The sequence below is a fragment of the Mangifera indica genome, chromosome 8 (assembly GCF_011075055.1).
Source record: "Mangifera indica cultivar Alphonso chromosome 8, CATAS_Mindica_2.1, whole genome shotgun sequence".
NCBI classification, from domain to species: Eukaryota; Viridiplantae; Streptophyta; class Magnoliopsida; order Sapindales; family Anacardiaceae; genus Mangifera; species Mangifera indica.
Genome location: NC_058144.1, coordinates 11,048,339 through 11,064,869, shown reverse-complemented (window position 1 = coordinate 11,064,869; position 16,531 = coordinate 11,048,339). Strand labels below are relative to the sequence as shown.

General features: G+C 31.3%; 1 protein-coding gene across 1 annotated transcript; it reads right to left on the bottom strand.

Moving 5' to 3' along the window:
* Positions 1-1,017: 1,017 nt before the first annotated feature.
* LOC123222798 (growth-regulating factor 5-like) lies at positions 1,018-4,612 on the bottom strand. The gene is made up of 5 exons (XM_044645763.1): positions 4,488-4,612; positions 4,216-4,382; positions 3,886-4,132; positions 1,334-1,800; positions 1,018-1,255 (listed from the first exon to the last, which is right to left on the bottom strand). Exons 1-5 carry the CDS (start codon positions 4,604-4,606, stop codon positions 1,227-1,229), a joined length of 1,029 nt encoding a protein of 342 aa, XP_044501698.1. The 5' UTR covers positions 4,607-4,612; the 3' UTR covers positions 1,018-1,226.
* Positions 4,613-16,531: the final 11,919 nt, after the last annotated feature.

Here is a 16,531-nt window from a genome sequence, read left to right as displayed (position 1 = left end):
GGATAAAAATGTTATTTATTGATTTTATTTAAAGAAAATATATTTTTTTTTCTCACTTTAGTTTTAAAAACTAATAATTCTCTTATGATTTAATTTTAAAAAGTTAGTTTTTTCACTCTCACCATTTATAGGTTCCATATTTTAATGTTAACAATCACTTACCTTAAAGTTCAAAACACTGACTATTTTGGTAAGATGATGGGTGATTTTTGCACCAGAAAACCATTAGGGAGAGAGAGAGGTTGTCGATAGTAGGATTGACGACATGTCAAAATAAATCGTCAAGAAGAATAATCGTTAAAAAGAGAGAACGTATTTTTTAGGGATGTAAATGTAGTGTTTTGAACAATGAGGGGGAGGTTTAACCCTAGCATATAGATACCTTAGATGATAGAGTAAAAAAGTAGTTTTTTAAAACTAATTTAAAAAAAATTATCAATTTTTAAAACAAAAATAAGAAAAAAGAATAAATTTTTTTAAAAATAAAACTAATAAATAACTTTTTTAGTTTTGACACTAATTATAAATTTTAATTAACAAATAAATATTTAAAATTTTAAAATTTTATGAGTGAAAATACCCTAATCTTTAAAAGGGAATAAGCCTTTTGGCCTTTATAAAATATAAAATATTAAAAAACAAATTAAAACTAACAAACGTGTAAACCAAAGACGATAATATTAAAACCCGTAAACCATAAAGACAAATAAAAAAGCAACAAAAAAAAAAAAAATGAAAATACTAGAACTCATGAACTAAAAAGAAAGTTAAAAACTTATAAAAATTGGCCAGTTTGCATGAAATGTCAAGTAAAATTGATGAGAGGGATGCAGAGCGGTTGAGGAACTTGTCAAGATTACCAAAATCCCCCTGCACCGGTGGTTCTTTGAGATGATACAAGTGAAAAAGAACGCTGGATTCAATCCAAGCTTAGCGCGATATCCAAAACACCGAATTTAATCCAATGAAAAATCTCAAGATTAAAAGGTCAGACAAACCAATGTATTCTGATTCTCAGACTCCGTGAATTCATAGCACATTTATTCCAGATAGTAAACTTAAGTGCACACTTTTAAGTTGGAAGATAATTCAGCTAGGTGCCACAGAAAAGTAAAATCGTACAACTTACTAGTACACAAGCTGCTAATGCAGCAAAAGTGGGAACTCAAACATGATGATACAAAGACAATAAACTAGACCAGTCTTCTAACGAACCCATTACATCTCTAGCTCAGAAACTTTTCCATAGAGGTATCTGCAACAAAATGAATATTATAAGGATAAGAAAATCATAATAATTTGAAAACTATGAACTAGGTGGGATCGGGCTTACCCTTTGAAGATTGAGTAGGCCTTGGAAAGAATTCAGAAGAAGCCACTGGGACAGACATTGATAGCTGAGTTGCGGATAATGAATTCTTATTAGCTCTCTGATCATCCAGATAGTAACCGAAATCTATGGTTTTAGGCAACTCGTTTGGAAGAGACTGAAGGGATTGATTCTCTGGTTTGACAGACCTTGGTGAGCCAAACCCCCTGCCAAATAGATAATGTTGCTGTTGTTTTGATATTGCTGCTTCAGTAGTAATTGGTTCAAAATCTTGTAGCATCTGCACAGTGGAGCTGCTTGTTTGAAGAAATGCACCATTTCTCTGATCTGATAAACGGTTTGAGGGAATTTCACATGCTGTAAGATGCCATGCACCATCTACAGAAGAATTTATCCCAAAACTCCTCACACTCTCTGATGCCATTGGAAAGACACCATCATCTACTTCAGGCTTCATTCCTTGGACACACCTGTAATACCAAGCATACAACATTCTGTTAGTTTACTTTCAATGAATTACCCAACTGAGAAGTCCCTAACGAAGTGAAGACAAAAAGACTGATTTCACCACGGAAAAACGGTCAACCAAATAATGCCAAAAATTACAACACAAGCAAAGCCACATCTAAATCAAACCAATACCTTTAATTCGGCCTTTGATCTCTCTCTAAGTTTTAGTTCTTAATCACCAAAATTTAAGATTTCACAGAAATGTTAATAATATGTGAAAAATACATATACATTAATCATGCTCTACAAGAATGTTATTTTGTTATCTCTAGCACACATGAGAAGACTGTAATGTTATACAACCAATCATAAAACCTGTATTTGCTCACTGAGACTGCAATCTCTTTCACCTGAGGTTTCTTATGAAGGTAAAATGTCAAGCCACTAAAACCCATCCTCAAGCAGTTGATATATAAAGTTCAACATATATGCCCTTAATAAGAATTTTAATGGCCAGTCTTTGCCACTGACATTTTCATACATGTTAGGAGGAAAAGATGTAAAAAGTTAATAAGAACTATGTGAACATGACAGCTGTGTTAATCCAATGTCACTGACATTTTCATTAACATAACCATCAACATGTGCTTATAAACAAAGTTCTGTAGACCATTTACAACAAAATTTCATAAAGTTCAATAGACTATATATAGCATAAATTTATAAGAGTTGACTAATGGTTAATATCAAAACATGCAACAAAACAAATAAAATTTTTTTTAAAAATGGTTGTGCATACATATATAGGAAAAAGATACTATCATACTTGTTTGAAAACTACAATTTAGAATTTAGTCAAAAACTAGGATTCTGTACAAAGTATAAGCTATATATAAAATTGCGTAAGAACAATTTTGCCTATATTAACTAAATTATACAAGCATGCTATAATTTCCAAAAAGGTTTTATATTATTAAAACTAAAACAAAATTTATGAACTAAGACTTAATGCCACTTCTAAAAACCAATAAAAATTTTTCGGCCCTCACAAAGACAGATCAACAAAAGCTATAAGTATTAATTCATTTTTTCAGTATTAAAGACTTGTCAAAATTATAGCATGCACGTAGAATGAATTGATTATAACAAAAACTATTTTCAAAAGACTAGAAAAAATTTTTCTTAACACAAAACCAAAGTCCCTTTAATTTAGATACTGATCCCAGAAGTATGTGGGGCCCTACCAGGCGAAAATAATATTTGTTCTCCCCTCAAATGAGATGGGGGAGGGAATTTTGTAATTCTAAAACAGGAAGTATCCCTTGGGTGCAAGTAGATAGTCTTTCAGCAAGAGCATAAGGTCAAATGGTGCCAACATTAGAGGTGAGACCCACAATTATTTTAGAAACTTACTCATGCACAATATCAATGTTGTCTGAGGTAAGCTATTTTAAATAGCTACAAATATATATTTGTAGGGCCTTTATGTCTTTATATAAGAAAAAAAAAAAGGATCTGTGAAATTTCTTCATAGAGAATAAAAGCTTCTGAATGACTTGACAAAACATTAAAACATAGGACCAAGGGAGCAGAAGATTTTCAAACAAGGCATATATGAGCAACTTTGGCCAAACCATTTGCCACTTACAACAGATCTCCGAAGAACAGTCCAGATATTTTTTCCTAAATGATGAAAGCATACCAATATCTTGATCCACCACCAAACTAAAACTATAAACAAACGAAAAAGCGCCTCTACTGAAAATTCCTAAACACATAGAGTCGGTAAGTTCATGATTCCCACTTAATTCAAAAGATCTCCAACAAATGATATAATCAAAATTAGTTAGATGAATTAGTCAGAAATTCCAGTAATAAATTAACAAAATATACTCAATATGTCCAGAAGTATTTAATAAAACTCTGATGTGTATCGAAGATGTTACAAGAAAGGTCCAATAAATGAGATGGACCATTATCTTATAGATGAATTTATAAACCTGACGCACCAATAAAACAAGGTTAACCTAAAACAAAAATAGACGTTACAGAAAAATAAACTCATCAAACAGATCTGAAAAAGGAGAAGAAGAAGAATGATATACCTGTAGTCCTTATTAGTAATACAATAGGGAGAGCGTGAGAGATAGGTTGAATTAGCGATGGGATTTTGGGCAGCGGTGGTCCCATTTTGTGATTCCACAGGCTTTCTTGAACGGTAACGGCTTCGGTTCATGTGCCGCTCACAATACTTGGAGTCCGGATGTGCATCTTTGGAGCACCTCCACTTCTTGCCATCAGTTCTCCGGCACCTCCCCGGCTCCGGATCAATTTTCTTCCCATAATACCCCACTACAGAACCAAAACCCTAGCTCTTAACAACTAAAAATAAAATAAAATACAAAAAAAAGAAGAAGTAAATAATAGGTGCTTACAAGCCGGGTGGTGGAACAAACTTGAAGAGATCAACTGAAGGCTCCGACGAATCGGGTCGAGGAGATCAGGGGGAACGGGGAGGCCGGCTTTGAGGTACTTGAAGATAAGAGCTTGATGCTCAAGCTCGTGCCACTGCGACACCGTAAAAGCTGAGGTAGAACTACTACTGCTCATATTTTTAGAGTAATATTTATTCATTTACTTATAATTCACAATCTTATAAACAGAGGTTTTGATTCCATGAAAATGAAATGCACAGACTGAGACTCACAGATGCATGCCTCCAGTGGACTCCGAGGCGGTGGATCTGTTACTTGCGCATCTCACAAATACTATTTTATGTTTGTGCTTTCTTCTTTGAGAATGACGATGACGCACCATTTTTATCATAAAATTTTATAATTATATTTTAATACTTGTCATTGGAGTCCTCAATCAAAATCGATAATGCTTTCCTGTAAATATCTCTTTTTTTTTTTTTTTTTTTACCTTCTTTAATGAAATAAAATAATATTTAGATTAGGGCCATTTAATTGTGTCAGATTGGGGCCAATCCAAAGCAATTAATTCACGCTCTTTTTATCTTAAAAGTAGAGTCCACAGATGTTTAACTTATTCTTCTATTATATTTATTTAGAGTAAATTACATTTTTGCACTCAAGGTAAGAAATTAAACTTAAATAATAAAAAAACAAACATATTATTAAGGAGTGAAATTTACATTTTATTTCAACTAATTTAATTTTTAAAATAAACATATAATTCTAAATTAATAAAAATAAAAAAATTTTAAATATCTAAACTATATAAAATTTTATTTATTTTCCTTTACTTTCATCCTCACTTATTTTTCTTCTCTTTCCAATTTTTAAGACAATAATGCTAACAAATGACAATAGTAATTTTAATAGTACAAAAATAAATAGAGTGTTAATTGCGTAAGATTGTATGTTTAAAGATAAATTATAATTTTTTAAAATATTAAAAATATTAATAATTTTTTTTAAAATTAGGAGTGTAAAATTTATAAAACTTAATGTACCCCTTGATAATTTTAAAAATGAAAATTACAGTCCCAAAAATTGAATATAACATAAAAATTAGGGGTATAAAATCATATTATAAACTTTGGGGCTCATAATAATACTTATATATATATAGGGGTAATATGTAATTTTTAAATGAGTAGTGCCATGGATATAGTTTTTAAAAGGTTTCAAATATAGATTTATGAGTTTTTAAACATTTGTTAGGATTAAATTATTATATTTATAACGTTTGGTTCTGATCTATAAAAGAGTTATAATTTTTTTTTAAAATTAATATATAATAAATTTACTATTCTGCCCTTATACCATTAGTTTTCTTAAAAAGAATTTGATTTTGGGTTTAAAAAAATTATTTATATCATTAAAAGGTGAAAAAATTTTGTAAACTGAACTTTGGGTGAAAAAATTTAATTACTCATTTCTTTATAAATAGATTTATAAATAAAATTTGTTTGTTTGATTTATTAATTCAATTGTATAGCTGAGCTGATGTTTGGTAACATAGCTCAATGTTGGATACTTGGATTCAATTTGGGAGAACAAGGAAATTTTAGCCAATAATTTGTACCATAAAAAATAATAATATACTTGTCAATCATTTCATCTCATATGATTTCTAATAAATAATAGGTAAATTTACATATGATAATAATATAAATTTGGACATGTGTATTAATGATATTGTGAAAATGTTAGGCCTGAATATATGTTACCTATAAAGTGAAAACACAAAGGACTGGGACACATGGTAGCAGCAAGATTAGTAAAAATTTGGTGTAAACATACACACATGGTAGCTTAGGATTAGAATAGATGACATGCACACAATTGCTCAGAGCACCAGAGACACAAGAAAAACGTAGCAAAGCAGTAGGGAACAAAGTGGTTATAGACAACAAAAAAGAGGAGCGTGTGTAGAGAAAAGGCATCAAAAAATTCAAAGAAGAATAAAGAAATTGTGGGGGAGAACTAGGCCCCTCGAATTGCCTGGGATATCAGTTGGGAATCATTTTTGCTTGTGCGTGTAATTTTGGGATGATAGTTCTTCTATTTTTGATGAATTATATGGTGTACTAAACCCAGATAATTTTGCACTCATTTTCCAGAAGTAAATAAAGTGCATTTGTGCTTCTGTTTGTGAGTAGCTTTTATTGCTTCATTGAATCTTTTATTAGTGTTTTATTTGCCTAATTGTGTTACTTGAGTGTTGAGAAAGGAGGAGAAGAAATAGTATAACAATGAAATTGCATTTGTATTGTTGGGGATAAATTACAAGAGTGCAATGTGACAAAGTCTAGAGTGCTAAAGCTAGCCTGTACAAGGATTTGTTGCAAGACATTCTTAAGGTACCTAACAATTGGTATCAGAGCCTTTGATTTTGTGGATAAAGAGACTCGACCTTATGAGGCCCATCCAATGACTAACATAGTGGGAAATTTGAGAATGATGGGAGAACAAAGTGTGTATCTGTTGTAAAAGGCAAGGAAAAGTCGAACCATAATTGTAAATGTAAGTCTTGGGTTGTCTTGGTAATGGAGGAAAATGATTTGTATAGGGAGGGTATCTTAATTGAGTTTGATAGAGAAACAAAAAGAAAGGAAGTTGAACTAGCAGAGATGGAAGATTTCAACGACAAGAAAAGCAAATATTTGGTTGGATCCGACGAAGACCAACCCTAAGAATCAACTTGTCTATTTGCCCCTTATGTTTTCTAGTTGAAAGAAACATAAAAGGATAGAGTAACTGGAGAAGAAGGCATTCAAATAGGTATGAAAATTAAAGAGATCTGACTAGAACTAAAAACTAACAATTCAACCTACAACCCAACCCTATGTTCATTTAAAATCCAAGCCCCGTATTTCTTAATTTCAACAAAATCCCAATAACAATTCCACACCTAAATTCTAAGCATATAAAAAACGAATCCATTTAGACATATAAACCCACACATCAATAGTCCAAACCTAACTTACTATAAACCCAAACTCAGGGTTCTCCTAACTCAAATCAATCCAATGTTTAATGTTTGATCAAACCCAAAGTCTCAAAGCCCAACTATAAGACTAGACTCAAAACCCAATTGGCTCACATCAGACCCAATATCACTTATGCCCTAACCTAAACCTGAGAACAAGATGCACCTTAATGAGGAAGATTCTTATTCTGTAGCTTGCTCATATCCTTTGACGCTCAAGAATCATTGTTTGATAACTTATTCTTCTATACCTTATTGTTCTTTTTATCCCCTCTCCACTCTTTTTCTTTTCAAAATTCATGTTATCTTTTCACTATACTGTCATTAGACGTCGAATTTGCTAATGCGCCAGCCGTTTTTCTGCTTGGAATGTGATCTTTGATCCATTGTTTCGATGCACGTGAGACTACACTGCCGCCATTAATCAATTCAGTAGAAGTCGGTAATCATATCTATTGAAGACCCACTTCCCTTAGTTGGTGTTTATCAATATTAGTTATCTTTATCTTTTTTTTGTCCACAAATTCTACATACTACATTAATATAAATATATTGCTCATTTTTTTATTTTTGTTTTAGGAAAAATGGCTTACAGAATCCGTGAACATGCAAAGGGTTTAAAAAATTTTGATGTTGCAGATGATGTTATGGAAGCCCTACAAAGGATGGGCTTCAACAATCTTCTTAAATTATATAATATGCCGAAACATTCTACATGTATTTTAAAGGCCTTGGCTACGTGTTATGATGTGAATACCTCTTGTTTTAGAATAAATGAACAAATAAATTTATATTTTAGTTTATTAGATATTTTGTACATTATAGATTTGCCAATTATTGACAAACCTATATTAGGTATTAAAAAAGATGATAGAATATTGGCTAGGACACTGTTCCCTAAAGCTCCTGAAAATTTATACACCAGGTCAAAGGGTTTTAGGTTACATATATTGAAAGATATAACAACTGGTGAGGGTGAATTAATATACATAATAATGGCGGTTGTTATGTAAATAGTTGTTATGCATCATTATTGACAAACCTCCATGAATTAGACGAGTATGCATGAGGGGAGATGTTGTTTGTAAATATCCATAAGAGTCTCACCTTATATCAACAGAAATAGGCAAAGGGACTTAGAATAAATGAACAAATAAATTTACATTTTGGTTTATTAGATATTTTGTACATTATAGGTTTGCCAATATTAGGTATTAAAAAAGATGGTAGAATATTGGCTAGGACACTGTTCCTTGAAGCTCCTGGAAATTTATACACCAGGTCAAAGGGCTTTAGGTTACATATATTGAAAGATATAACAACTGGTGAGGGTGAATTAATATACAGAATAATGACGGTTGTTATGTACATATTAGGAAATACAATAGCAGTCAGTCACACCGATTGTTATGTAAATAGTTATGCATCATTATTGACAAACCTCCATGAATTAGGCGAGTATGCATGAAGGGAGATGTTGTTTGTAAATATCCATAAGAGTCTCGCTTTATATCAACAGAAACAGGCAAAGGGACTTAACAGTTGTTCTTATACCTTAATGGTAAGAATTGTTTTTTATTAAAATCTGTATAGGAATAAATTTCATTACATTTTTATAGTTAACCATTTTTTTCTTATTTTAGATTTGGGTATTAAAGCGTATAAACATTATTCAAACTGAAATTTTTAAGAATGTTTTAGTGAAGTTACTAGAGGAGTTTCCTTTGTCTATGGGGTGGTCTCCCCAATTAGAAAGACCGATGAAGAATATATGGTCAACTTTGAAAAATAAAGATGTTATATTAGCATTATTTCAGACAATAATGGAAGAAGTAATACTTTTTAAATTTTTTTTTTAGATAAGCTAACATATATTTTATATAGATATAATAAATAATTTGAATATATTATAAGTTATTTTAATATGAAATGATACATTTTTGTTTTTACAGAATATTTCTTTTTCCCCTTATGACCGATTGCCTCAAGCCCTTTTACCAGCACATTTGAAGAGGCAAAAATATCGGAGCTTGGCAATTTCGCCACTTTTTTGCTTTGACACATGTGTTTATCATGTGCCACATAAAGCTCCACAACAATATGAATTATTGTCGGAACAAATTGCTCTTATGAGACAATGGTTTAATGAGTATGGTCATAAGGTTGTAATAAAGGGAAAACCAATGTGTGGTCTTAGTAAGTCTTCTTTTTTTAATTAATCAAAGCTTCATTTTATTAATTTTTTTCTTTTAATTCTTGCATATGCTTGATAACTAATTTCTCCACTAAAATCTACAGGTGTAGTAAACTATATAGAATTTTGGGATGATTTTTTTGTAGTTAGGACCTTTGTCGAAGACCAGCAATGGCTGGTTAGACAAGACAATTTTGGTGAGGAACAAAATAATAATGTGGTTGTAGGGGTTGTGCATGAGTTGGTTGAGGGGGATGTGGATAAGGAAGCTAAGATTGAAAGAGACTCAACTGCCTGTAGGTTTGAGAGTGCCGAGGGGGCTATGGATGAGGAAACTGCTTGGATGGAAAATGCAGTAAAGGATGAGGAAGCTGCTTGGATGGAAAATGCAGTTAAGGATGAAGAAGCTGCTAGGATGGAAAATGGAGCTGAGGATGAGACACCTGTTTGGATTGGAAAAGATGAAAATGTAGCAGTTGAGAATTTCGAAGCTGCTATAAATACAAAAAATTCTACTGACATGTGATGTAGAGGAAGATGTGGATACAACAAATGCTAATGATGTTGATACACCAACATCCCTAAGAAGAAGAAGAAGAACTTGATTAACAAGAATTTGATTTTCTCCCCCCACAACAACAAAAAGAAGAATAAAACTTCTTGCTAGATTATTACATTATAAAGTTTTCAATTTAATAACAAATATCCAAAATCGACAAGGGTGGGATTAGTGAGGTAAGTATTCTTCTTTAGGTATTTCCCATAAACTTTATTTTCATGGCAATTTGTTGTAGGCTTTACGAACATTTGTAGATCGTTAAATTGCATGATCATATGTATATATGACATTATTTCAAAAAAGACCTAAAGTCAAAATTTTTTTTATACCCCAACTTGTTTCACTACTCACATACTTGACCCTTTGTCTCTGATAGCTGGAGGCTGCACGACAGTTGATAGGTTGTTACCAATTCAAAGTTCGAGACCCAACTACAGTTTAAAAAAAAACATGTTCATTCATGCAGTAATGACTTATCGAATTGTTTAGCTGAAGAATATTATTTCACATCAATTTGTAAGAGAGCTTGTGTATATAATTATATTTTGTATGAAAACTGATAATAGTTTGACAACTTAAATTCTTGGGTTGTGTTTATTAGATGGTGAAAGTGATAGAGCTTGACTATTTGTGGTTGTATTTTTGGTAATAAGTTTTGGTTGTGTACATGATGGAGAATGTCAACTTATTTTGTGTATCAGTCCTTGTAATGTTTAGCTTTAGATTTTTGGGTTAGATGACTTGACTATATAAATCATATGAAGAGCTTTGGATTTGATACTTCTTTCTTTACATGAGGTATTACTAATGGAGAATTAACACATCAGTACTTACAAAGGTTGGGCATTGCATCACTAGTGGAGAATTAAGAAATCATTTATTCTTAATATGGATTAATATTTTGTATTGTTTAACTCTTCTACTGAATATTAATGTTTGCTCTTGGTTTGTAAGAGCATGTATCTTGTTCTGAGACTTGGACCTTGTGTTATATACCAGATAAACAAAGGAAAGGGAGCAAAAAGTTCTTTGCATTGCAAGTATGATTAACCAACTTGGAACATTTAAAAAATAAAAGGGAGGAGATTTCGTTTTATGATAAAAGATTAATTCAGCTTTATTATCTTTCAAGAAAATGAGAAGAATCCAATGTTTAATGTCTGATCAAACCCAAAGTCTTAAAGCCCAACTATAAGACTAGACTCAAAACCCAATTGGCTCACATTAGACCCAATATCACTTATGCCCCAACCTAAATCTACTCGTTAACTCATTTAATCAGAATGAAACCTATATAACATAGCCCCATTATATTTAAAACTCTAACTTAGACTCATTTATTCCTACCTAGCCTAATCCAAACTTCTCTAACCTGACCCAACCCAACTCAGTTACTTTAAACATTACAACCCCACCCCACTTGACCCTTCATCTTCTTATTTTCCAAGCCAATGCAACCATAACCATTGAATCTTCTTAGTCCAATTTTGCCTATGGTGATGCACCAAACCAACGTTCTATCACTCCCAACTCATGCTTGAGTAAATGACATTGTGATCTTTTAATTTTTTTCATAATTTTCTAGAGATAAGAAGAGGAAAGAATTGAGGAAGTGACTATTAAGACATGTCTCGCCAATAACTAGAACTGTCAATCCTCAATAACAAAGGTTCGATAAGGTAGGCACTTTGAGCCAAGTGATATCTTCCAATAAACCATTTGATTAAACAATAGAGGTTGATGACAAGGGTTTTCTATATGCAAGGCATCGACCAAAATTATTTGCAATGGCAAGAGAGATAAAAGCCATTTTTCGATTGGAGCAACTTCAAGCAGAGCCTCCTAAGACACATCCAATTGATGCAAGATGAACCATCGTATGGGGACCTTCTAATGCAACAACAATTTGACTTGGTGAATGACTTTTGATGCTAGTTTACAGATGTTATCGGCGATGTTGAATGGATTTTTAGAAAAGATTAGAGTAGAAAAAATGATGATAACTGATGGAAAATGTGGTGTACTGTTGACAAATCAATTGATTTGTCAGAAGGTCACATTTCTTATATTATTAAGAATAGCTTAGTTCAAGCATGAGAACAACTTGTAAAGATGAAAAGAGGATTTGATCATATAAAGCTTGAGACTATTGGGTCAGGGAACTTTACTATGGTATCTCAACCATAATCACTTATCAAACTTGAATCTATTATCATCATTATAAATGCCAAAAACTTTCTTTTCCAAAAATATAAGCATCGTGATGTATTTTCATTTCTTGAAGCAAATCATCCAACAACATTTGTGAACATTATTATTTTTAACAAGATTGAATTACTCTTTTCACAGACTTCCAAAGATACTTTTGGTAAATTGGAGAAGGAAATACATGTAATTAACTCTCTTGCTCATATTATTTACTTTGATCGATGTAATTTCAACTTGTCCAAGATATTTAACTGTTGAGCATATGATGTCACACAAGTCACTTATTTACAAGCATTGTTAGAGAAGCACCAATATGTACCTTCTTCAAATTTTCATGAAAGTAATGTGTGAACTTTTTGCATGAGCAAACAACAGGTTGTTGATCTTGATGAGATGGTAAAAGTTGTATCAACAGAAGGTTTGCAACTAGAGTCATTGATAGTGTTATTAATTGTCATTATATTGATTTTTCATTCCCTTATGTTGTGTGAAAATTTAATTTAATCTAATGAAATTATGTTTCTTTTGCACTTAAAAAGCTTTGAATATTTCCAGAGCTAAATTTGGGCCAAAAAGACTAAAAGTATAGTAGATTTACTAGTCAACAAAATATGTAATGCTGATTAGACATGGACATGTATAATGACAAGAACAGAAATCAAAATTTAAATTTTGAATTCCAAATCAACTGAGATATTCTAGGAAAGTCAAAATTTGTTTCTTAAAAAATGGGTGATTATTAGCTGAAAAAAGGAAATACTTTTTGATAGATAAAGGATATACAAGGAAGAGACAAAACTCAATTTGGAGAGGATATATATATATATATATATATATATATATATATATATATATATATATATATATATATATATATCTTTTTAGAGAAGAGAGATTATTTTTTCTATTTTTCATCTTATCTTAATGAGGGGATATCTGAGCATGACTTACAGTGGGCTAAAATTTTTTCTCTTGATTGAAGGGATCTGAACTCATTGAAGGGATTTGAACTCATTGAACTACAAGAATTGTAAGATTTTCGTTTTTTAATACATCTTCTTAATTATTCAAGTATTGATTATTTTCTTGTATTATTTATTATGATTGTATTGGTTGATTGTTAAGGCACTCGATTAGTTTATTGATTAATATAATCTACTACTAGTTTAAATGTTGAATCAATAATTGTTCAATCCATCTAATCAAAATAACAACTGAGATTTATTGTTTGCTGCGTTAGGAATTGTAATTCCTAGGGAAAATATTCAACTGGATTAAATGCAGCGTCATACGTTTGTGTTGTCTTGTTTCGTTGGTCTTTCTAATTCTTAATGTTGTTGTTTGATTAAATTCGAGATCATATCCAAGTTATTAATCAATAAGAGTTAACTAGAATACATGTTTTTGGTTGACTAATCATAAAGAAAGACAAGTAATTAATACCACAACGAATATTTGAATAATTAATTTGATATTCTTGGGTGTTGATTATCAATCATAGTTCTAATAGTGGATGTGATCGTAGACCAAAGTTTGTCAAATTGATTATTTATTTTAGATTATTTTGTTGAATTTTATTTACTGTTTTTAATTACAATTCATATTCAATTCAGAAACCCCCCAGTTTCATTGTTTTGCGAGATAAGTAATGACTTACTAATTGGAACTGTTTGAGGGAACAATCCCTACTTTCTTTTACTACATTTTTGTTACAAAAATTTAGGATTTTAATTTGGGTGTAGACGATAGCACTACCAGTCATTATCAAGCCAACTTTTTGGTTATTTTACCAAGCAAAAGATGACCTTAAAAACTCTATAGAGGAGTTGTGTTATGGAAAAACAAAATGTGAATAATGAGATGACAATGGTATTTCTTATCAAAAAAAGGGAAAGTTTGTAAATTACGAATATTGGGATATCAAGAAGAAATTTTGGCAGGAAAAAGATATTGAAAAACTATTTTATGATTTGGATGACACATGGCAAAAAGGTGATATCATTGTTGTTAAAGGTGAAATGAACAAGCTTTTAACAATAAAAATTGGCTTTCGAAATTGTGTCAATATTCCTGATGAAACACTTACCTTTGCATCCACACAAGATCTTCCCTTTGGAAATAAGGGCATTAAGTATTTGTGGAATTACATAGAGTACCTTAAAAAGGTGTCACACATTAACTATGTAAATGAGGTACTTATGTATCTGAGGCCTCAAGCACAAGAGGAATTGTTTGAGAAACTCAAGTTATACCCTATAAGTGGCTTATTCAATTTTAGACATTCAAAAATTTAATCAAGAGCTCTAATTGAAAGTAATGTTGTTGTTAGAAAATCAAGGTCAGTGGTTGATTCAGATACCCTAAAGTCGCTTTACTTTCAAACCAATTCTTAGCACAAATTTATGTGAAAGGGTGATGTGGTGATTGCTAATTATAGTCACCCTCTTGATGCTTAAATTAACACATTTTATTCAATTGTTTTTGACAAGAAATTGATTAGTCATCACGTTGTGAAAGTAAGTTTTGATTCAGTTATGTGTGTTAGTGATACATTGAAGAAAATGCACGTTGTTGGTAGAAATTTGTGTGATGCATGCAACATTTCATATGTAAGCAATGTTATTGACTTAATTTTGTGGAGCTTTGTTTGTGTTAGTTATGTTATTGGAATTGCACAAAAAATGAAGAAAATTTATGATAGAATGCTTGGAAGAGACATAATTACTTCAAATTCAATGGTTGCATATGTTAATGAAACTTGTAAGTTGTCTAATCACATGACTAAGAAAGATTTGGCCTCTTGGAGTGCATTGATTTGTTGTTATGAGCAAAATGAGACATATGTGTTAACTTTGGTTATGTTCATGACAATGAATTATCTTATAGTTATAAGAGATGAGATTGTGGTTATCAAAGGTGAATATTTTACAATTATGGAGATAAGGAAATTGGCCCATGTTTTAGATATGAAATATTGGAATTGAACCTAACATTAATCTTCAAAATACAAGGTATTCAAATTATGGGGAAATATTATCAACTAAGAAATAGTTCAATAGGACTCAACTTCATTGGATTCAACTTGACAAAACCACTCGATTTCCATACTTCTACCTTGAAGACAAGGTGGTTCTTGTTGAAAAGGGTAATGTTAGGCCCTAGATATATGTTTCCTGCAAAATGAAAGCACTAAGGAATGGGACACATGGTAGTAGTAAGATTAGCAACAATTTGGTGCAAGCATACACACATGATAGCCTAGGATTGGAATAAATGGCATGCACACAATTGTTCTGGACCACCAAAGATAGAGGAAAAACATGACAAAGCAATAGAGAACAAGGTGGTTAGACACAACAAAAAGGAAGAGCATGTGTGGAGAAAAGACATCTGAAAATTCAAAGAAGAAGAAAGGAATTGTTAAAGAGAACTAGGCCTTTTGAATTGCTTAAGATATCAACTAGGAATCTATTTTATTTTTTCTTGTAATTTTGGGACTATGGTTTTTCTATTTTTGATGAATTATATGGTGTAATAAACCTATGTAATTTTGCATCCATTTCCCAAAAATAAATAGAATAAATTTGTGCTTTTGTTTGTGAGTAGTTTTTACTGTTTCATTGAATCTTCCATTAGTGTTTTATTTGCTTAGTTGTGTTGCTTGAGTGTTGAGAGAGGAGGAGAAAAAATAGTACAACATGGAAATCACATTTGTATTGGTGGAGATAAATTACAAAAGTACAGTGTTACAAGGTCTACAGTGCTAAAGCTAGCCTATAGAGAGGAGTGGCTGTAAGAAATTCTCCAAATACCTAATAGATTAACTAGAATGAATCATATTACTTATGACTGATAGAAGAAAAAAAAACCACTCTTATTGGACATATAATTAAAAAGTAATAATATTATTTGTCATAGATTATTTAATTTTTCTGTAATATACTATGAAATATGTATGTTTTGATGTTGATATTTGTACTAAAACAGTGAAAAACATTTTTTTGGTTAAATTTTGGATGCTATTGCTAAATAAAGATGACAATGGGGAGGGATGAGGTCGAATACCTTATTTTCTATTCTTGTCCTCATTTTTGTCACTGTAAGGAATATCAATCATCATTCTTGTTATAAGGATGACAAAAATTCCCTCTCTTCATTATGAGAATGACAAAAATTCTCTCTCTTCATTATGAGGATGACAATGGGAAGAGACAAAGTCGAATACCTTATTCTCCATTCTTTTCTCTGCCTCTGTTACTATAAGGGATATCAATCTTCATCTCCATTACGAGGATAACAAAAATTCTTCATCCTTTAATTGCAAAAAGTT